At 36.2% G+C, this 23914-nt stretch overlaps 1 protein-coding gene and 1 long non-coding RNA gene across 2 annotated transcripts; both read left to right on the plus strand.

Moving 5' to 3' along the window:
* Window positions 1–1705: 1705 nt before the first annotated feature.
* LOC148877508 (cysteine protease XCP1-like) lies at window positions 1706–8387 on the plus strand. Its single transcript, XM_088942065.1, has 5 exons — window positions 1706–2343; window positions 5942–6174; window positions 6710–6847; window positions 6930–7640; window positions 7983–8387. The coding sequence occupies exons 1-5, from the start codon at window positions 1884–1886 to the stop codon at window positions 8112–8114; spliced, it is 1674 nt and encodes a 557-aa protein (XP_088798191.1). The 5' UTR covers window positions 1706–1883; the 3' UTR covers window positions 8115–8387.
* Window positions 8388–11455: 3068 nt separating this feature from the next.
* LOC148877509 (uncharacterized) lies at window positions 11456–21656 on the plus strand. The gene is made up of 8 exons (XR_016095303.1): window positions 11456–12018; window positions 14551–14608; window positions 14735–14879; window positions 17208–17240; window positions 19658–19789; window positions 19930–20001; window positions 21317–21361; window positions 21489–21656. It is a non-coding gene; the product is annotated as an uncharacterized LOC148877509 (long non-coding RNA).
* Window positions 21657–23914: the final 2258 nt, after the last annotated feature.

Below are 23914 nucleotides of genomic sequence, written 5' to 3' on the forward strand. Positions count from 1 at the left end.
TAAGGGAATAGTCATTCCCTATTCTTACCCTTAGTAATGAAATTTCGTTCTTGTTGATTTTAATTCTCATTTCAATTCTTATCTGAATCAAATAGATTATTGTCATTCCAATTTCAATTCTAAAGGATTCCATTCCAATTCCGATGGTCAAATCCAACTGTAAACCAAATGTACCCAAAATTTACTATTTTGTAGTTTTGCAAGGCTTGGAACAATCAGACCATGAGACTTGGGAACCCAAGGCCAACCCAGTTTTTCAGTACCTCGGTTTTCTAGTCAAACTGGTCAAAGCCCAACGGAACGGTTGAAAATTGGCTGGGTGTTCAATACCCCGTTTGGGTCACTAAATTGGTTCAATGTTCAAAGTGTTTTATATTCAATAAAATGTAAATGATGAGACTTTAACCATGGCGATGGCGGTTTGTATAAAAAAAGGACAGTAGGACACCTAATCATCTAGCCTCTTCTTAAACCGTTTGACCTGACGAGACAGTTCATGGTTGGACCATTCAACGTGGGAACTGCAGGCCATTTCAGTTCTATGTCCAGTCCGAGTCCTATAACATTGCTATTTTGCTCCCCTTCTCGTCAGTAAAGTCTCCCTTTTCTAAAAGAAGGAAGGTTTAGCTGAATGTTTTGACTGTTCAACATGCTGTGGAATTAATGATAAGGTTTTATATTAGTAATAAAATATAGGGAGAATGACGCTTCAGCCCAGAATTAGAATTTTTAGGCCCAAAATATAATTGTAATAGGTGTCATATTGGAATTAATGCCAAATTCATGGGAGAGCATTGATATATAAAGTAGCAGTATTTGACATTTTAAATATTTATAGATTTGCAGAAGAATTAAAAAATCTGCAATAAGTCTGTGGGTAAATATATAGGGCCCATGAATTTATATTGACATAAAACCTCATCATTGACTCCACATACCCCTCAACAGTCAAAATGTTCAACTAATCCAAATTCCTCTAAAAGTAGATGGAGAAGGTAGGAATGATCATTTATGGACAGGCCCAGCCATCAAGTCTTTTTTGGATGCATGGCCCAGCCCTACCTCTTCGAAGACATGATACAATTAAATTTGCTAGTATAAAAATATATAGATAGTATAATTTGATATCATATAATCAATTTTTATAATTTACAGACAAATATCCCCTTTATAATAATATTGATGTTATTTATAAAGACTCGCAATCAAACCACTGGACCCTATATTCAGACCGTTCGACCTGGGAATTATAGGCCATTTTGGTTCTGTGTCCCGTCCAAATCTTACAGCATTATTATTTTGCTCCCTCATTCTCATTAGTAAGGTGAAACATTAGGAAGGGCAATACATGGCTCCTACGTGGTCTGGGACATCTATCCGACCACATGCATTTTCAGCATTAATTTTAGGGCATAACGTTAGGAGTTAAGGATCAAGGGTTCAAAACTTAGGGTTCAGATATGTAAATCAAGACGTGGTTGGAGGCTTTGATCCGACCATGGTGGGAGCCAAGTAAAGCCCCATTACGACTGATCATTTATGAACAGGATATATATTTTCCATAAATTTGACTGTGAAAATTAACATTTTAATTTGTTAAAACTACAATTTTATCAATTAAAATGGGAAAGCTCGGCCCAGGCCCGGGTGCGGGCCGGGCTGGGCTCAAGCAACCCTAAAGACCGTTAAGGCGTTAACACTTGGCATATTCTCTCTCTCTCTCTGTCTCTTTCTCTCTCTCAATAGCCACACACGACGGACCACCGTTTCCATATTGCAAATTCTTCTCTTCTCGTACTTTGTATAGCTGTATGCTGGGCTTCACTTGGATGTCTCCTAGTCTCCTGTATCCGTCCCATAATTCGTTATACATCCAACTGTAAATGGGTTACCGGAAAACCCAACTCGCCCTCCTTTTCTCTCTCTGGGCATCGGTTTCCGGCTTTTGCTGGTGTCTTCCGAACGAGTTCTCCATAGTGGGTTATGATCCGGACGAGCTAACCTCTGAAGAGAAGGTGTTTGAGCTGTTCGGGCAATGGAGGGAGAAGCACGGCAAGGTTTACAAGCACGAAGGGGAGTTGCAGTGGAGATTCCTGAACTTCAGGAAGAATCTCCAGTATGTGATAGAGAAGAACTCGGTGAGACGATCAACTGGGCATTTTGTAGGGTTGAATAAGTTTGCAGATATGAGCAATGAGGAGTTCAGGGAGGTTTACTTGTCCAAGGTAAAGAGACCAGTCGGGAAGTGGATGAAGAATAACGGTGGCACGTGTGACGCGCCCCGGTCGTTGGATTGGAGGAAGAGGGGAGCTGTTACTCCTGTCAAAGATCAAGGCTTCTGCGGTAAGTTTAATTTTGTTTGATGTTGTGATTCCATGTGGCTAGCTAGAATCATTGTGGGATGGTCTGGATACGCATTGGACTGGAATAAGTGGCACGTACGATTCATCATATATTCAATAAGATTGTTCCTATTCAATGGATGTCTGATGAGTTTGGATTAAGAGTTAAGGTCTGATTGGTTCGTGGTTAAGATAGAAATTGGAATCGAAATCGAAATTCCCTCGGAGATTCAAAATCAGAATCATCTATTCCTTTTCCTGATGCATGTTTGGTTTAAATGAGGATTGAAATTGGACTCTAATTGTTGTTGTTTGGTTTATGGAATTAGAATTGAAATCAATTGAAAATTTTCAATTTTATATTAATTTATTAATATTTTGTTTTATTATTTCTCTATTTAATTAATATCTTAAAATTTTATTGTTATTTTTTATTATTGTATTAATATTATATTATAGTACTAATATTTCATTATTTTATTAATAATAGAGTTGGGTGCATTAGGATTTGGGGATTTTTTCTTTTGTTAAGAGTTCTTTACTTTTTTAGAAGGTCTAAATGGGAATTCCATCCTCATGGGGGGCCGTAATGACCATTCCTCCATGTGCAAGAATCCCATCCTGCCAAGATTAGGAATCAGCAGAAACCCATTTTGGCCAAACAAATGTTTGGAATCAGAATGGGCCTTTTGATTCCAATTTTTTGTTTTGCTAGCCATCATATGGTAATTTGATCATCTCTGGTTGTTGCACTTGCATTGAATACACACAATGAGAAGCGAACCCATCCTTTGAACAGGTTTTCTCTTTAATTTCTTTGATTAGTGAGCCAATTCATTGATGAACTTGAGTAAATTCATACTCTAGAGTATGGTCTATGCTAAGGGTCCATTTGGTTCACGGTTAGGATTAGAATTGGAATTGGAATTGAAATCCCCTAGAATTGGAATTGGAATCGCCTATTCCCAATGCCCGTTTGGTTTAAATAGGAATCGGAACGGATTCCAATTATTGTTGTTTGATTCATTTGGAGTTTGATTGGAATAGATCGGTTGATTTTTTTCAACTTTGTATTATTTTATTTATATTTATTTTTATTATTTTATTATTACTTTATTAGTATTTAATAATCAACATCTTAGTATTTTATTATTAGTTTATTAATATTTTATGAATATATAATTATTATTTTATTAACACTATTATGAATATTTTAATACAAGTTTGTTAATAATTTATTATTTTAATATTCTATTATTTATGTTTATCATTTTAATAATTATTATTTTTATTATTATTATTTAATAATTAATATTTTATTTATTATTACTTTAATTCTATTATATTAACATTTTAGTTGCACTATTATTATTATTATTATTATTATTATTATTATTATTATTATTATTATCATTATTATTATTATTATTACTATTACTATTATTATTATTACTATTATTATTATTATTATTATTATTATTATTATTATCATCATTATTACTTAGTCATTAATATATAACTATTATTTTGTTAATTATTATCTTATTATTAATTTAATAATATCTTATTATTATTCTTGATAGACTTTGGAATGGGAATCCCATTCCCAAGGGGGAGCTTGAAATGGTCATTCCCTCATATGGGAGAATCTCATTCCACCAAGATTGGGAATCAAAATTCTATTCCAACCAAACAGACCTTAAAAGATTTTAGTCATTCTACAAGGTTCACACTTGGGCAGGCTTTCCCGTGGCCTGTGGGGTAAGCTTGGGTTTTTGGTTGTTGATTGATCTTAGGCCATGTTTGGTAGGGATGCAAACGGATTGGGTTGAATTCGAATCCGATCCGACACTGTTCATGGCAAATCCGATCAAATCTATAGATCCGATCAGATCTGATAGGACTCGATTTGAATTCAAATCCTATTGGTAAGTCGAATCTTCGGATATGATCTAATCCAATTTGTTTTCTTTAAAAATTAATGAATTATTAAAAGAAAATTAAAATATACTAATTTAAATAAAGTAAAAAACAAAAAATAAAAGTATTTTTTAATTATTTTCATCATATATATACATGTTTCTTATAAAAAATAAATAAATTATATAACAAATTTATAAAAATATAATATAAAAAATATATTTATAAATAAATAGGATCAGAATAGGGGTGATTCGAATTTGATCCAATTTCTAATCAGATCTTATTTATCCAATCCGAAGATCAGAATAGGGGTGATCTGAATTCGACCAAATAGGGTCGGATCAGATCATTATCCGATCCATTTGCACCCCTAATGTTTGGGAGTGCTTATTTAGGCTGGATTACACCATTAAGCACTTATCGGTGTCTGGTAAATAAGCCCAAAATAAGTGCTTATTTTAAAAATAAGCCTTATTTTTTAAGCCAAAATTTCCAGCTTTTTTTAAGTGCTTATACAATAAGCACTTGTTCAATTTTTTCCTCCAAAATTATCCCTAGTTGAATTTTAAAATACCACTTATAAAACTATTCCTAGTTGAATTTTATAAAAGTACTTTTACATAAATGTTTTCGTAAAAGTACTTTCATAAATTACTTCTATAAAAGTGCTTTTGTAAAAGTACTTTTATAAAAATATTTTTGTAAAAGTGTTTTTGTACAAGTACTTTTATTGAAGTGCTTTATAAATGTATTTTCACAAAAGTGCTTTTATTAAAGTGCTTTTGTAAAAGTACTTCTGTAAAGTGCTTTTATAAAAGTACTTACATAAAAGTGATTTCGTGAAAGTACTTTTATAGAAGTGCTTTCATGAAAGTATTTTCATAAAAATGCTTTTATGAAAATGCTTTCATAAAAATACTTTCATAAAAGTACTTTTATAAAAGTGCTTCCATAAAATTTGAAAGAAAATGAAGGACAAAATATTCACAAATGCTTATTTAAATGTTTATTGGAGAAAAAGACTACCAAGCACCCAATATGAAATAAGTGCTTATTGAAAAAGTTGGGTGCCAAATGCAAACAAGTGTTTATTCCAATAAGCACCTGTTTTTAAACACCTATTCAATAAGCACTCCCAAACATAGCCATTCCAGAATTTGCAAATCCAAATCCACAAAAGAAAGCCCGTATTGTTCCTTGTCTAAGCCCATTAGTTCTGCCTAACACGCCAAGGACATTCTTGATCACACCACAAATTGGATCTAGCATTAGTGCGGTTTTCATTTTTCACTCAATGGATGGTTTTCATTTCTAGTAATTAAGGGGTGTTAGTCAATATGTATGATTTTGTTTTTTCAGAAGAAAAATAACTATCAAGTCAGTCATCATAAAGGTTTAAAATATCGCAACATATTGGTGTATATTTTATAACAAGTATGGGTTTTTGAACCAATTGGAACACCTATTGGAGAGATTTAAGGGTCTTTAATCATTAGATCTCACCCTATCTTACCTGACCCTGAAACAAAGAGCAAAAAAAAAAGTTTATGGTGCATTAGAAATGCACCTCGTACATATTAATATTTGAACCGTGGTCATGATTTTATTTTGGTGAGTTGCCAAACAACAGATAGTTTTCATGGCGTTGGATAATTTTTTGGGGTTGATTTTGATAGGTAGTGGCTGGTCATTCTCTTCAACTGGAGCAATGGAAGGAATAAATTCCATAGTCACAGGAGACCTTATTAGCCTTTCAGCACAAGAGCTTGTAGATTGTGATAAAACCAGTGATGGCTGTGATGGAGGCTGTATGAACTATGCTTTTGAATGGGTCATGATGAATGGAGGAATTGAAGCAGAATCAAATTATCCTTATACAGGACAGGACGGGAACTGTAACATTACTAAGGTTTTCTTACTAAAGCTACTTGTTTGTACCCTGCATTCATTCTCTTTTCCATTGCTAATGTAGTTCTCCTCTTAGACATTTGTATCTTCTTTGAGGCAGAGAGCCATGATTCTTGTTGGTCTTAGGAGTGAGCAACTTTTAAGCTTTTTAAACATAAGATAGGCCTCAGATGGGGCACCGGGTCTGCTGCAAACACAAACATGTATAACAGACTAGATAACGAATCACAAGTGAACGCATCAGCATGGAACATAGCATGTTATACACGTCTGTATTTGTAGCAGATCCAGATACCTTAGATGGTAGAGCCTACATTGCCTAAACTATTAAGTTACCTTCTTGACCATACCAAAGATCTGTTATAGGTTTTAGTGAGATAATTATTGCCTCTTTGAACAGATGATGTATGTTTTTTTTTTTTTTTTTTTTCCATTGGGTTTTAGATGATAACCTATCTCCTTAACCAGAATACTACATCAACCAAAAATATGTATTAATTTCTTCTCTATCTGATCTATTCTATTCTGTTCATTAGGAGCAAACCAAAGTGGTAGCTATTGATGGCTATGAAGATGTAGATCAAGAGGAAAGTGCTCTCCTTTGTGCCGTTGTTAACCAACCTGTGAGCGTGGGTATTGATGGTTCTACAATGGATTTTCAGTTATACACTGGAGTAAGTTTATATTCATACAAGAACTATTAAATTCATATCATTATGAAGATGAAATATAATCCTTTACAAATGTTGTAACCAGGGAATTTATGATGGAGACTGCTCAAGCAACCCAGATGACATAAATCATGCAGTTCTTATTGTAGGTTATGGCTCCCAAGGTGATGATGAAGACTATTGGATAGTGAAGAATTCATGGGGAACTAGCTGGGGAATGGAGGGATACATGTATACAAGGAGAAATACTGGTTTAGAATATGGAGTTTGCGCAATCAATGCTATGGGTTCTTACCCAATAAAAGAATCTCTTGCTCCTCCACTCCTTCCTCCGCCACTTCCGCCTTCACCAAGACCTCCCTCCCCTGCTCCTCCACCTTCACCACCACCTCCCTCCCCTGCTGTTCCACTCCCTCCTCCTCTACCTCCTCCACCTTCACCAACACCTCCCTCCCCTGCTTCTCCACTCCTTCCTCAGCCACCTCCGCCTTCACCAAGACCTCCCTCCCCTGCTGTTCCACTCCCTCCTCCTACACCACCTTCACCAAGACCTCCCTCCCCTGTTATTCCACTCCCTCCTCCTCCACCACCTCCACCTTCACCAAGACCACCAATCGAATGTGGATACTTCTCTTATTGTGAAGCCACAGAGACTTGTTGTTGTATTTTTGAGTTTATAGGTTATTGTTTATTGCATGGTTGCTGTGAGTATGAGAACGCTGTATGTTGCAGTGGCACCACCTATTGTTGTCCTCATGATTATCCCATTTGCTGGGGACCTGATCTCTGTCTAAAGGTTTGAAAATATACTTTTAAGACAACCTTTAATTGGCTTGACTAATTCAATGAAACAAGACTAAAAGGACAGAAACAAAGCCCGAATACTCATGGCTCATATGGGAGAAAGAGGAACTTTTGAAGTTACTAGACATTTTTTATTCTTTTGGCTTGAAAACGGCTCTACTTGACTATTACACTCATGGAGTCACTGAGTATTATGACTGTAATTAGAAATTTTAAAAATTGGTGCTAATGTTGTACTGCTAGTTAAAACTTAGAAGTTGGAACCACTCAGTTTTGGGTAGTATTTTACAGTAAACTTGCTCAATAGGTTATTTTTTTCTCTTTCATTTTGCAGAATTATGGAGACTACTTTGGTGTGGCGGCAAAGAAACGGAAGCTTTCTCTCAGGTTTCCATGGACCAAAATTGAAGACATAGCAAACCCACACCAACCTCTACAGTGGAAGAGGAACTGGTTCGTCGTTTAGCACAAAAGAAGGATATAATCTTCCTCTTCAGTCTGGACTGAAGTTTATCATTACTGTCATCCCTTTTCCCCTCTTATTTGGATGGCATTCTATTATCCTGTTACGAAGTTTTGTGTTTATTACCACTGTATGTATGAACTTCTAAATTATAAAGAGAACCAAAGAATAAGAGTTGTCTGATTTGTTTAGGTTTTCTTTCTCTCCTGCCTTTGTATAAAGTATTACATATTATAAATAAATGGTGATGAGGGCGGCCTGAGTATACTGCAACCATATTCAAAATGAGTGATGAATAGAATGCCTGGTCACAATGATAAACTGGTTGAATGTCTTTTGTGAACATATTTAGAATTGCTGCTTAAGTGTGGTATATACATTGTAGAAATCTAACTTATTCCATAATAAATCTTAAGTTAATTTAAATCGAATTACAATTTTTATCATGGGCTATCAAACTGATGGAAACTTGTATATCCATGAAAAATCTGTTCTAAAATATTCCCCTTGAATCCAACAAAATTGAAATCCTAGGGTATATATAATAATAATTAGCATCTATTAATGACTCCTTTACTTAAAGGTTAAAAAAAATATAGAACAGACCAATCTAAATCTGTTTCTGTTAATGATTCAAGTCAGATCCTCTAAAAGCCTTCTGGGTGGGAATTAGCCTTTGTAGTACTCTTCTCGTATGGGTCCATACTCAAGGAGAGAGCAAAACTCTAGATGTATTTTACTTCCACTCCTTTCCCAAGCAATATGGGATAAGGAATATTCCCATGCATTCAAGAATTGGAAGAGGAAAAGACAAAAACAAGAAAAGAGATTCTTGAAACTTTGAATATCCTCCCTCCAACAAATAGTCATTAGGAAGATCGCCATATCAGAACTCATCATCTCCATTGGTAAGAAACAAAGACCTCCAAAACAGCTCTGTAAGCATTACGAGGAACACTTAGCCTTGTTTGACAAGTCTTTTTGGAAGATTTACTGGGCTTTCCAAAGACTCTTAGATCAAAACTGGGTCTTTCCTGTTTGGCAATTGAAAGCCAACTAGACCAAAAGAGAAGACCCACGAGAAGACAGTCAAAGCCCAAAAAATGGACGAAACCTGAGAAGCTTGAAATTATGGTCTTTCTTGCAAAAAGCGGTTGAAGGAATGAAACCGTCGTTTCTCAGTTCAACAACATTCTGCATTGGGCAACCTAACGGTCGAACAAATGAAACCATTCGCACATGTATTATTCTCTTGTTCCTTAAATTTTCCATGGTTTCCTTCTTATTCTTCTTCTTCTTCCACGACTTTCTATTCATTTCTATAAAATAATCCTTAGATCTCCTTGATCAACTTCGAAACTTGGACTCCTGGATTACTCCAATTGCCAAACCTGATATTCAATCCTGAGTTATGTTAATCGTAAATGTACCTTTTTGCTTATTTTGTTGAGGCATTCTGGCCCGCAAGCTCTTTTTTTAGTTATGTTCTCTAACGGATGGGATGTGTTAGCAATCTAGGGTTTTGGGGTTCTTGGCTTCCCAATTGGGATTGATTTAACCTTTAGGGGGAGGGGAATTCGACGCCATGGATTCTATAGTTTCTCAACCAGAAGATGCACCCCTGGTTATAGGGGATTCGCCATTCAAAGCCCCAAAAAGCCATGCCAAAGATGCTCATATCTTGAGCTCTGCGTTTCTTTTGCTATTTCTGGCTTACGTATGGCTGCTTAGAACTTGGAGAGCACGGTGAATACGGTGTGTCTCTGTTTACACAATTTGCTTTTCTCCAATGGTTTCTCCTTTATGCCGTTCTGCAATGGTTTGGTTGATTGTATGATTTGCATTACCATATTCTCCCTTGTCTCATCTCCCCATGGTTCGGATATTGGGCTCAAAAAATGCTCTGGTTTGGTGCTTGGCACCACTGTCTATTGGTTGTTCATGGCTACAAACTTGGAACCATCCTGGTATGATATTTTCTCTTTCAAGCTGTAGTTGAATTGTGATACATAATTTGAAACTGTCTTGGTATCCCTAGTTTGTAGATTACTGTGTCTTAACCTTTTTGCCTCTCTTGTGGTGAGTAAGATGGGATTAGTTAGGTAGAGACTCTCCCATTGCAATAATTTGTAGACAATATTATCCCTCAAGACATTGGATTGGGTATTGGATAAAGACTTTGAGCCCATTTGGTGCGTCTTTTTGGGAAAGTTTTCTGGTAGCTCTGACATGCAAAAGACGCATTGAGCTTTTACACGAAGATTTGAGTAATCCAAAGCATGTTTGTGAGATACATAGCTTTCCGTGGAAAGCTTCATTTGAAACTTCCTGAAATCAGTTTGAAATGAACTTATTGCGTCTTTTGACGGTTAGATCTTCTGTGAATCAAACAGGAATAGATCAAAAATTGGTCTTTCCAGCTTGTAAACAGTTGAAAGACCGTATGAAAATACATGCCAAACGGGCCCTTTATCCTAAATTGTGATAGATTTCTTCCCGATGACTGGCATCCCTCATTAAGATTCTATAAACACTTGGCATAACATACAACTTTTTATAAACATATTTCAAAATGGTTTTTCATAATTCCATCCCGTTGAATACGAGGTAACTAGAAAACAAACAGTTATGGAATGAGTTAAAGATGTAGTCTCAACCCATATAAAATTAAGATGCAGTCTACACTAGTAATATAGCACACAAAACTGACACTATGGCATCCCTTCTTGGAGTTGAGACCTCCGAGAAGTTTTTCAGAATCCCCATATTTAGCAAACAAATTATAAGAAAAACCTAAAATTACTCAGCCACAAGGGAATCACTTTAAATGAGCCCTCATGTCTAGGGTAGAAATATCTAGTTATAAGTTATTATGACAACAAGAAAAAACTGCCCAAAGAGGTAGGGTTATGCATGAAACTTCAAAGTTCTCAAGCATTTTATAGTGCATATTTCAGTTTTGCAATTGAGATAGTTAAACACTGATTATATTCTCAATGACATGCTTTCCTATAACAGTTTCTAATTTAGTATGACAAATTGGACCCTACCTCTTATTCAAAAGATAGTTGAATAGCAACGTTCTACCCCCTACACTTCTCAGCTACTATCCTCAGATGCAGCAGATATAGTGATTAATCAAAGTTGTTAATCATTAAAAATAAGGATCATCAACATAAGAATATAGCTAAGTGAACATTCAATTTGTTATCATTTTCTTTTTTGGGTTTAATTCTGTAATTATTCCACTACAAGAAAAACGGTCAAAGCGGCGGTCGCTGTGGCGGATTTTCAAAGACCGCTGCCTACATTCATTTTAAAAACTGGCGCGGCGGTTTTAATGTACATTCGGCGGATTTTTCGTGAACCGGAATTAATCCGGGTTAAAAAATCTCTTCCTATTCGACCAAAAAAAAGGAAGTTCTGTTCTCTGTCTGTCCATAGAAAACCTTGCTAAGAAATTTACAAGACACAAGTTATTCTTATTCTTCACGAGCAAGACAGAAGTTCTCTTCCAGCAGATAAATTTTAAAGAATAAGACAAGTTATTCTTGCGATGAAGTAAAGTTGAAGTTCCAAAAATGGAGGAGAAAAGAGGCGGGAAAGTGATTTAGGGTTTTACGTTATAGTGAGAGTGAAAGGTCTCCTGCTGCAACGGACCAGACTTCTTCCGAGAGTGCAGACAAGTTATTCTTCACGAGCAAGAAAGTTGGGAGAAAATCTAGGGTTGTGCGATTTTCTGGACGACCTCTGTTTGTTCGAGCAAGATAAGAGAAGAGAAGGTAACGTTCTAGGCGACCTCTGTTAGTTCGAGCTAGGGTTTCCCTTTGTGCTTGTGAACGGGGAAATTTTTGGGCGCTATCCAAGCAAGCACCGACCTCTGTTCGTTCGAGCAAGAGAAGAAAAGGTAACCTTCTAACCCTTCTTTTAATAATTTGCCGCTGAAGAACAAGCCGACCATCTAGTCATTGACTATTATCAATTTCAAGTTAAGTTAGAGTTCCGAGTTAAGTACCTTTGTATGGATGGACATTAGTACCTTTATATTCTTGACTGCGGTAGCTAGCTAGAGACTCTCATGTCACTGTAATATGAATGTATATATATTGCCAGAGAGAGGCATGTGCTATGGATGTATCTAGCAAATCTGAGATTTTAGAAATGTGCAGACTGCCTCTCTCTCTCTCTCTCTATTCTTTAGTAGGCATCACAGGCTTAATAATAAAATGCCAAGAACAGTACTGGGTCATTTTTCCTCTAGAAGCCAAGCATTTGTTCCCTTCATATATTTATATTAGTATAGATAGAGACTCTAATTAATCTGTAACTGTCATACATTATCCCTCCTCCTAGAAGACCAAGATTCATATATTTAAAACACTAAATCTCAAGAAAAGAGAGGGGGGAATAGACCATTTTTATGAGTGATCATAAAAAAATTGTGTGGACAAGAATAATATAGAAATTAATGTAATTGATGCTGCAACAAGTGTGCATGCAAATCCTTTTGAAGACAAGAGCCATCCTTATAGAATCAAGTCATTTTCTTCTATATGCCTCATCAGTTGGCACCCTGATAAGCATTGCCAAAAATAACCAGAAAATTTTCCACAAGTTAATTAGAAATTATTTTATATGCCAAGATCTCTTGCTCTTATATGACTTGTTTCAACAATGAAGCACATCAAGATCTTTTTCTCCATAGCTAGGATCGGCTATCCATCGTGATCTTAAGTGGCTCCCCATGCAAGATGGTGAAATTTCACTCTAGCTAGTTCTCAGTTTAAATGAAGCTAACTTGTGCTAATAAATTAGCACCGTCCAAAAAAGGTATCAAGGTGTATTTAATCTGACTATTTTAGTTTTTTCATAGTTATCCCACTTTGGGAGAAGGCTCAGCCTTATCTTAGCTTGTAAATTGGTTATCTAGAATATCTTCCTATTTCAGTTGCATTTCTGGTGTCTGAAACATAGCGATCAACTTTCCGCTGGCAGATAGTTTAGCCAAGCAATGGGTACATAGAACACATATGTTTTGGGCTCAAATGTTGTAGTGATTTGGGATAGCTTCTACTGCTGGTTCCTTTCACAACTTATTGTTGTCCCTTTCAGTCCATATTGTCCTTGGCCATGAAAGAAACTAACCATTAGCCAACCGGGACTGTCTTCCAAACCTCTTTAGCCAATCTTGACAAGCCTTTAATCTCCCAGCACCATAGTAAGTCCTTTACTGATGATGGCATGGTCCAGCTCAAACTCACCATAGAGAGATAATGGTTCCACAACTCTGCAGCAACTAGTCAGTGGAGGAAATACATCACAATCAAAATAATAGGAATATACAGACATCATACAATAACTTTACTGATAAATTTAAATAGTGAGATGGGAAACATGAAAGTTTGAATGCTTAACAAGCTAAATGGATGGAGTGGCAGTCTGAATAACGGCATTATGAAACATTCCACTGCAACAGAACATAATACAGAGGCTACTTAGCTTTAAAACAAAGGGATGGTCATAGGACTAAGCCTCGGCTGTTCTTTTGGGAAGGTTCCATCAGGGTTCTTTTTAAATCTGGAAGGTAGAATTTAGGTGTCCTATCCAGTAACGCACTCCTTGTCCTTGGGTGGATGGTTTTTGAGTCGTGTAGTGTGAATCACAGTGATCAACTCATAGTGTAGGCTTAAGCAATTTGTCATCACAGCTAAATAGATTTTCAATGCATGAGAGAGCAGCATAGTTTATGACAATGGAAGCAACTAGTTTTTTTTTTTTTCTTTTTTTATTGTTAATTGTTTGTCCATTATAGAGTATCTGTCATGTACCAATAACCCAACTCTTTAACCTGTTCTACCATCTCTTGGATGACCTAGCCAGTAAAGCATCTTACCCATCCAAATTAACAATAAAATATGAATAGCAAGAAAGTACCCAAAAAGGACTATCTTGAAACCAATAGCCAAGAAAGTTTGGGTTAAGTGGCCCTTATGCCATCCTATAGAAAAGGATAGTGACTTCGCTCTGTTGTATATATCTAATTAATATTTAATTAATGTTCTTTTACAAGAAAAATCAGGTTGACTGGGTTATTTGAAGGTCCTTTGATCTGTTGAAATTCCTGAGTTACAAATCATGTATCTCATATAGACCTAGCCTGCTTCAAAAAGTATTATGAACTTAAATGAAGGGTCCTAGCATTTCAAAGTTTAGTCCATATACCAACTTAAAAATCTTTTATCTCTAACCCCCGCCTAAAAAGAAGGGAGAAAAAAGAAGTGGAAAAGCAGAAAAACTTGGGTGGTGTGACCTGTTGGGGCAGTTAGCCTGGGTGGAGGAGCAAGTAGTTCAGTAAAGTATGTAAGTTCAAGTAAGATATTATTTTGCCTAATGGAAATGACACTAATCTGAATTTGTAAACTTGTGTCTTTCATTGCAGGTTTCTGAACTGAAGGGGGAAGATGTAGTTTGCATGATAAAGAACTCTGCTATTATTGGTAATTCTAAATCTGCTAACCCATTGAACACTGGTTGTTGGTTAACCATCTGGTATTAGTTATTTGCTATTCTAACCATTGGAACTAACCTGGATATGATACTTATCCTTCCTGAATTGTGATCAGGTTTACTTATTTCAAAAATTTGCTATCTACAAGTGCAACATGGCTGGAAAACCTGCAGTTGTTACCTGAGTTGTGGACAGTATGACTGATAACCTGAGAACAACTCGTGCTGAGGCTACTGATATTGCAAATGTCGTATTGGATGGTAACTCATCTCAAGTGGGAAATTAATTGTTTCATCATCAAACCGGAAAAGATAGCTGGTTGAGGCTTTTGAGCTCCAAATGTTGTGCGTTTGTTCAAATCAAGCGACATTTAATGTCAAGAATGAAAACAAGTCTTAAGCATCAAAAGCTATTATAATTTGTGCCACTGCTGTTATCTTAGGGAAGTTCTTGAGGTTACAATGTTTTTTAATTTTAATATATGATTAGGGAGGGTTTCGGGTTTATATGGTGATGGGTTTACCAGATAAGTGTTCTTCTGATGTGTGGCTCATTGTGACACTAGCAAGTGCACTAGCCGTTCAAGTAATAAAGTAGTGAGTGAAGTATCGTTCCCACGAGGATTTAAGAAACAATTACCAATACTAAATTGAGCACTTCTTATCTGATCAACAAATAAATCAAAATTTTAATGAAAGCTAAAAAATCCTAAATTAAAATCTATCTAAATCATTGGCTCAATTGCCTTCAAATCAGGTTAGAAGAGTAAGCAGTAAATGTCAATATCAGAATTCAGCAATCTATCAATTTGGATCAGTCGAATAAATCATGATTGAGCCTTGGTTTGGTGAAACCCCAAGGTCATGAACAGCCTCTCTCAAGCGCATGTTCATCCTATGCATGAGTGACGGTTCTTCTATCTCTAGCAAGAATCTAATCCCCATGCATGCATTTCTTCAAACACTTCTAAGGCATCAATTCAAATTTGAATTGATCACCAACTGAATTGTGCAAGTTATCTCTAACCTTGCACTCAATTCAGTTCTTGAATATTAGATCTGAATTCCTAGAGTCTCTCTCAAGCACTCTAGGAATTCCAAGCTGTAGATTAATTTGGCCAATCTGAAAATTGTAGATTTGAATTCTCTTTCAAGCAATTCAGATCTTGCAATTCAGATCTGAGTTTTGAAGGTTAGTTGGCCGAATTGATCTACAATAACACACTTATTCAAGAAACTTCAAGTACAATTCATGACCATTTGAATGAATAAAAAAGAATTAGATTGCTGAACTGAAATTTTACAAGTTGAAATACATCAAGGAAGAATGGAAAAAAAAGGAGAAAGAAGAAAGAAAATATAACAAAGAAACTGAATTCGAATCAAAAGAGAATGAAACTACAATTGATTTATTACAAAAGATTTTTGAATCACAAACCCTCAATTCGAACTCACATTCTCTTCTATCTTGCTTGTCTTGAACTTCCTTCAGCCCTTCTTCTTCTTCTTCCTTGCGCCTAGCCTTCTTTTCTTCTCTTCTCTCAAGGTGGCCGAACCTCTAAGAGTGGGAGAGCCTTCCTCTCAAGCAATTGAACACCTCTCCCCCCTCCTAGAGGCCTCCTTATATAGTTTTTCAAGGGGGCTCTTGCCCCTTCTTGAAGTCTCTAGAATTGGGTGTATTATACCCCTCATGAACCTTCTAGAGTGCTCTCTCCTTCTCTTCAAGAAACTTCTAGGAGTTGCCGCCCCTAGATCCCTTTGGGCTGTTATTTGGGCTACAACTTAGCTTGCTTTTGAGCTCATGTGGGCTACACTCTAGGCTGTTATTTGGGCTAAAAATGGGCCTTCCTTGCTGGGCCGAATTCTACTCATAGCTAGGCTTTATTTTCTTGGGTTTTCTCAAGGAATTCACTTGCTCTTCTTGGGCCGAAGTGCTCTCTCTTGCTTCCACGACCGGACTGGACTGAAATTGGTCTTTTTGAATCTTCTTTTCTTGTCTTTTTCCTTCATTTTCTTGGTTTTTTAAGTTCTTAGCATTAAGCTAAATTAAGGCAAAAATTAATAAAACCGGCATAAAAATCCATGCTAAAGTCCTCAATAATTATAGATAAATTGTAAGTTCATCATCTTCATATCAATTCTTTCTACTTATCTGGTTAAAATATATGTTCAACCACCTAATTTTCATTTTAAAAGCCCTAAATCAATAAGAAAAAGCATTTTAAGTATCTTGTATAAGAGTTTAGAAATTTTGAGATGATCATAGCTAATGTTGTTATATATGAATGAATAGACCAAAACATAGTCTGAAAGAAGATCAATCTTCCTGAACTTTTCTCTAGATTTTTTTTTTTTGGTATCAAGTCCATTAGCAAGGGGATCCTCTTAGGTTGTTGATATCTTCTATATTAGTCTCATTTTCTAGTTATTTATAAAATTTCATTACTTCTTGATCTCTTGCTCTCCAATAAGGATGTGCTTTTCATGATCTTTTTTTTTTTGTGGTTTATCTTGTTTTATAATTATGTGTCCTAAAATATTTTCTTCAAGGAAGTTTATCTTGTTTAATATGCGGGTTCTCTTTTGCAGGCTAATTCACATTACTTTGCCATTATTGAGCAGGTATCTTTGAAGAGCTTTTCAATCTGGTTTTTTAATGGCTATTGTTTCAACATTCATTACATGACCATTTCAAGTGGCCAAGCTATGGATTTTTCAAATTTCGTTTAATGTTATATCCATTGTTAGATCAGTGAACACTTAAGTGATGTTTCAGATTTTTCAGAATTTTTGTTTGATCTGTTTTCTTACGGGTAGTATAGTGGGACCGTATTTTGGACTATCCCAAGAAGCATGTTTACATTTGATAAGATACTAAAACTGAATGCTTAAAGTATGCCTATGAGTCATCTTCTTTTTTCTTTCTTTCTTTCCTTTATTTATTTTTTGATGAATAACAGAATTTTATTAATATGTAAAGAATCCTGGCTGTCCAAAAGAGATAGCAGGGGAGGTACAAAGACAGCTGCCACAGAAATTTGTACAAAAATATAAATGCCTATACTTGAACCCTTGACTCAGGCATTTCCCAAATGAGCCCTTGACAATTGACTCCAGCTCTTGCTAAACTATCAACAAGGAAATTATGTTGGCTTCATTTAATATTATTAAATCTACAAATCCGAAAGAACTCTAAGAATTAATGTTTTCAATCATTCGACATTAGTGGGAAGTGATGACCTTCCATCTTTTCACAAAACCCCTTTTGAATTCTAGGGGGATAGTGGGTTTTCTGTTTAATACTTGACAAACATGGGGAAGGAAGAATACTAAAACATAGGACCCAAATTCCTTGTGGTTCATTCGCTCTTCTATCTGCAAAACCATCTTTCTGAGAGCTGTAGTTCCTGACAGCTGCAGTTAGGCAGCTGTTGTTGCTACTACAGCTGCAGCAGTAGTAGCAGCAGTTGTTGACATGGCTGCAGTTGTTGACAGCTGCAGTAGCAGTGGCTGCTGCTGTTACAGTAACTCCAAGGTTTGCTTCTGAGTTTGATATGGCTGCAGCAACTACCATTGAAGATGCAACAACAGCTGCTGTTGCAGCAGCAGCAGTAGCTGCTGCTGTTACAGTAACTCCAAGGTTTGCTTCTGAGTTTGATATGGCTGCAGCAACTACCATTGAAGATGCAACAACAGCTGCTGTTGCAGCAGCAGCAGTAGCTACAAGAACATGTTTTACAAATTTTGCTAGGGAAGTGCCCTTAGCTGAAGCAGTAGATAGCTCAGACTCTGATGTATAAGATGGTCCAGTCCCTACCCCTACATCCAATGGATGACTAACACCCAAACCCTCTACACACTTGGGATGTTCCACATGTACGCCAGGACTAGCTTTTGATTGTATACCATGACAAGGCAGAGGTGGAAAATCCTGACCAGGACTGAAATCAGTTTGATCCTTATTTCTGGTTCCATTCCTTCTCTTTTTCTTTCCTTCTTTGTTATCCTTCTTCTTCTTGGCCTCAATTGCCAAGGGATCTAGCTACTCAGTATCAATTTCAGAGAATAGGTTGGGGGGTGCAACAACACCACTTTCTAGCAAAACATCATGAAGCTTCAGAGAATAGGTTGGGGGTGCCAAGGGAACGAACCACAAGGAAGAATACTAAAACACATTTAATTTGAAATGCTATGAAGATAAATGATGCCAAGGTTTTTCCATTTGTGAATGTTTTCCTTATTCATATGCATTTTCTGATTTGGAAAGGGAAAGTGATTTTAAACATTTTCTAAGTTAAGGGATTATAACATACATTGGGGCCTAGAAGAATCTCAATGATCAGTAGCCAGCAGACAAGCTTTGCAAGCCCCATTAACATTTTGTTTTTATTCTTTAGGAAGATGAGAAGTAATAGTAGTGTAACAGTTTTTAGTTTAATCAGATCCTTAGGGAGTTCTTAGGGAGTTCCCAGTGCCTATTGGGCCTGAAAACATTTCTCTACTATATTTTTGTCTCTACACTCCCTCCTCCATTCCAGAAGGACCTAGAGTTCCCATGTTACCGCCTACTGCCATCAGAGTTGAATTTATGACACCTCTACTAGGCAGAGTGAAAGATTAGTGCTGCTAGGATGGTGGAAGGTTTGGGTCATGAAGGATGTGAAAGAAGTGCTGATTTGTTTTAATGCAGTTGGGAACCCCATACCATGTGATCAGCCATGTGCCTATCCAAGAGAATGTGATGGCTAGAAGGCTATTTGTAAATTATTGAATGGTATCCATGGCCCATTGATCACAGGAAAAAAGGGGAAAGAAAAATGTAGTAGTGAATCTACTTGGGTCAAACTGTTTTTGAATATTCTGTAATTTAGCTATTTGAAGAAAAATAAAAGCTATTTGATGTTATTTTTAATTTTTACTGTTTTTTCCTTTTCTTTTGCCCCCCTTTTTGAAGTAGGACAGAATTCATTTTGCTGAGATCAAATAGTTGGGATTAAGGCTGAGTTGAGTTGAGATCTTTTCTTTTTCTTTGATTGCAGGCAATGCAGAGCTGTACTGCAAAGTTAGTGTACCTTTTGTAATGGGAACCGCATGTGGGGACAGGGAAAGATTGTATAAGACTGGAAGACTCAAATGTTTATGCTATAATCTCTCCATGGATGGGAAAAGAGGTTTTTATATTCCGTTTTACATCTTTTTGTTTTTAGTATAATTGGGAATGTTTTTTTTTTTATCAATATAATTGGGAATGTTTTATAGCTTGATTGTTCTTATTTCCAATAAAATCCATTGTGGTCGGTTTTTTTCTTAGGTTGTATTTCTTGCTGCTATGGAGATTATGGCTGAACAATTTCCTGGAGCCTTTTCAGATTATTCTTTACAAGTACGATCTTCTCTTTCTGGATTAATTATATACCTTCTGGTGTTTGATTTTATACATGGATCTTCAAAAGTGTTCCTGATTAAAACTATTAAATCATGATACCTTGTCCATGATGAACATAGAATCCTACGGGGAATCTATTAAAAAGGATCTTCTGAGAAGTTATATGCCAAGAATATTGAGAATGTAAAGAGGCTTCATAATCTGCTAGGAGACTCCACCAATGTGGCTGTGGTTGTTGAGAGGCCTAGTTGAATTGTTGGGATGTTTGCATCCGGAGAAGATATTTGCATGGTGCATGAGGAGAGGAGTGGTGGAGAAGAAAATTAGAAATGTAGAGGAGAAAATAGGGAAGTCAAACCTGATTACATTATTAGAAATTGGAGTAGCTTTGAGGGGGGGGGTATGAGGTATAGGAGTTGTCCCTTTCATGAGACCCATTAGATGGAGGAACATGAAGAGGGGACTTAGTGAGGTAGTGCGTAGAATTTGGATCAAGATTCCCCTCACCCTGAAGAGGAGGTCCAAATAAAAGAGACCTGATCACTAAATGTTTAGGGTCTTTTTATGGGGGGTGAAAAGTTTACGATGTCTATGTTTACAACTTCAAATATGAATATTTTGTTTGGTCACAAGAGTTGTTCATGACGTATGATAAAATAAGGAGGCTACATTAACTAGATTTGGCAAGGGTGGAGGTGGACAAGGTGTCTGACGTAAAATTTAGATGAAGGATTGAAGTTTCTGATACAATAACAAGGAATAGGATGGGAATTTGATGGGCTTAACTGAACTGAACTGAACTACATTTTGATGGGTTGGTTACAGCATCATATCGTGGACATGGGCCAGTCTAGACTTTGTACTTTGGACTGGACATGCCCAAAACAACATGCAGCCAACACGACAATGGTCTTCTATTTGAACCATCCCAAATTCCGAATAGCCCACCTCATTTCTCTGACTGCCGAAAATACTATAGGTTCAGTTTGTTGGTTGCATTGATAATTTCATTTACATTAGAATAAATGCATGATAACCCAAATAGGCCATTTAAATTTTTATTTATTTTTGCTTTCATGTTTGACTTTATCATGTTTGTTTGGGAGAAAGTCAAATAGTAGTAAAATGACGCTGTCCCCATCTTATACAGAAGAGAATGGACGTAGGAATGCTCTACTCAAATTTTCAAGGATGATTTAACACTCAATTAGAATAATTCATTTTCTAAAATTGTTTATTAGTTGCATTTTTTTTTAATTGTCATCAGTTACTTTTGATCTTATAAATAATTTAAATTGACATTCTTTTGCAGCTCAAGTGTCAAATATCCAAGTTGGCCAAAGTCAGCCCTGACAAGGTGAGAAAACAATATTATTTTAAAGATTTTCACTTCATTTTACTTGATCTTGTATTTTGAGCATTGACCAATTTTTTACTGATAAACATAATCCATTCTCTAACAATTTATATGGTATGATTTGTAGGTTCAACCATCATGTTAAATGGATTTTCATCGGAAGACATGTTACATAATCTTGGAAATTGGATTTTTTTTTTTTAATTTGTTGGTACTTTTATACATCAATTGGATATTGTATTTAAACAATTTGCTTTGAATATTATAATAATAAATAATTCAGGTACCACAAAAATGCTGCAATTAAGTGGGTATGTCGATGGTCATGTCCGCTGGCTTAGCTATCAACATGACCAAAAGATGTTAGAATTAACCTAGTATAAATAAAAATTAAAAAAAAAAAAGATTTAAGTCGATGGTCATGAAATTGTCGGTTTAGCCACAACACATAAGGCGGCAGTCATTTAGCATATAAGTTGGCGGTTAGGACTGCCACCTAAGAACATGAAGGAATTTGATAGAAATCTAAGGCGGCGGTCTAAACTGTCGCTTGATTAATGCTAAGTTGGCGGCTCAGTGTGATTGCCACTTTAGAGCAATTTGAATTGACCACCTAAGGTGGTGGTCTTTTGCATCTAAAACGGTGGTCTTGACTTAAGCTGACAGAGGTTTAGGGGGTGGACTAAAAACCGTTGTATTAGATCAAAATCAGTGGTCTTAAAACCATTGAGAGTAATACCTGATGGGTTAATTTTGCATTTGCCATAGTCATTGGGTTTTCATAAGGTGGTTGGACCCAATGACCATTTAGTGTAAATGTTGGGTCCATTAAGAGCCCATAGTGATTGAATCAGGGGTTCACTATCTCCTATAGTGATTCGGCCAAGCCTTGTAACAAAGGTTGGGCTGAACCCATGTGGTTGATGTGTAGGTCAATGTTTGGATCTCATGCTATACAATGAGAGACAACTGGGCAATATGTTAAGAAGTTAAGTGAGCACATAAACTTAATAGGCTTAAAACCCATTTTTGAATTGGGTTAATTAAATTAATTAAATAGAGGCAAATCTGGGTTTGGATCAGTAGATAAGGATAAAAGGATAAGTCTTATCCACTTATAAAGTTCAAATTCAAATAAAGATTTGGATCAAGAAACTCCTAATTTAATTAGGATTAAGCTGATCTTAAATTGTAGATAAGATAATGGATTATTTTTATCACTTAAAAAGTCTAGATCCAAATAAAGATTTGGATCAGAAAACTCTTAATCAGATTAGGAGGTTGTCTCTTTAAGGCTATAAATAAGAGAGCAGGGTGGATATGCAAAGACACCAGACAAGACACAACAATCTATAGATTTCTTCCCTGTTCTTGTCGCCCCTACCCAGTTCGATCTCCACTTGTGAGAGTGATCAAGAATTGTTCTTGATATTTCTTATTGGTAGAAGAAATAATATGAAGTCGTACTCACTAGCCCTCTACTCCATTGTTGCTGAAGAATTTGATTCTTGCTGAAGAGCCGTCATGCTAATCCTGCTTCACCTCACATAGTGTCAATTTCAGTGGAAGCAATTTTTTGTTTTCTTTCTTTAGGTGTTAATACCTTCATTGGGAGTTACTGCTACTTCGTATCAGGTATATCCCTCTCCTCCCTTTTGGTTTCGGATATGGTCTGGTTTGGTTCAAGATTGATCATTGAAAATGTAGTATTCTAAAATAGGGAATGCAATTTTCAGATGGGAGAGAAAAATTTTTGAAATTTCGCCAAACCTTCTTATAGGGTGTGGCCATCCATATGATTAATCTCACATTCCTTCAAAGGGATATCTTATCCTAACCAAAAAGGAGTTGGTAAGAGGTGAATAATTGTGAAACACTAGTCATATGGCTAGAAGCACTAAAATCAATTATCAATGGGGTTTTATGAGTACCTGAGACAAAAGCATGATATGTAATGGCACAAATACCTGAGTGAGCATATGTAGAGGAAGGAACAATCTCTAAAGGAGATGTAGCAGTAGACTCCAAATGGCTGATTATTCGGCCATACTTCTCATACTCATCCCTAGCGGATGTAAGTTGTACTCCCATTGACTTCTCTCCACCTTGTATTTGTTCACCTTGTAAGGAGGTGGCTACATTTGTATTTACACCTTTTCCAATTTAAAACTTTTTACCACTATTTTTTTCTTGAGTTTGGTAGGAATGAGCACTGGATGCAGCTTCCAATAGGTGTTTTTAGTGTGTTTAGGTCTCTTGTAGTACTCACAAATAACATCTTTCTTCCCAATGTTAATAACATTCGGCTTCATCTTTCTTCCCAATGTTAACAACATTCGTCTTCATCCCGACATTGGCATAGTGATCAACCTGTGGCTCGATAGACTGAACATGTCTTTTGCTCTCCTCACTGCTCACCATAGCATACGCCTGAGGCAAAGTCACCTCATCCTTTGCTAAAACGTTCTGCCTCACAATATCATTCTCCATGTTAAGTCTGGTGAGGAATTCAAAGACCCTAATTCTCTCCACCAACTTCGTATATGTTTTTGC

Source organism: Nelumbo lutea, chromosome 1, assembly GCF_056320005.1.
Source record: "Nelumbo lutea isolate HS-2025 chromosome 1, American lotus-T2T, whole genome shotgun sequence".
NCBI classification, from domain to species: domain Eukaryota; kingdom Viridiplantae; phylum Streptophyta; class Magnoliopsida; order Proteales; family Nelumbonaceae; genus Nelumbo; species Nelumbo lutea.

Bases quoted from the DNA above. Each gene is read 5' to 3' on its own strand.
- LOC148877508 (XM_088942065.1), top strand. From the start codon at position 1,884: ATGGGTTACCGGAAAACCCAACTCGCCCTCCTTTTCTCTCTCTGGGCA. The intron at 6,848-6,929 runs GTAAGTTTATAT...TGTTGTAACCAG, and splicing joins ATTTTCAGTTATACACTGGA to GGAATTTATGATGGAGACTG. The intron at 7,641-7,982 runs GTTTGAAAATAT...TTCATTTTGCAG, and splicing joins GACCTGATCTCTGTCTAAAG to AATTATGGAGACTACTTTGG.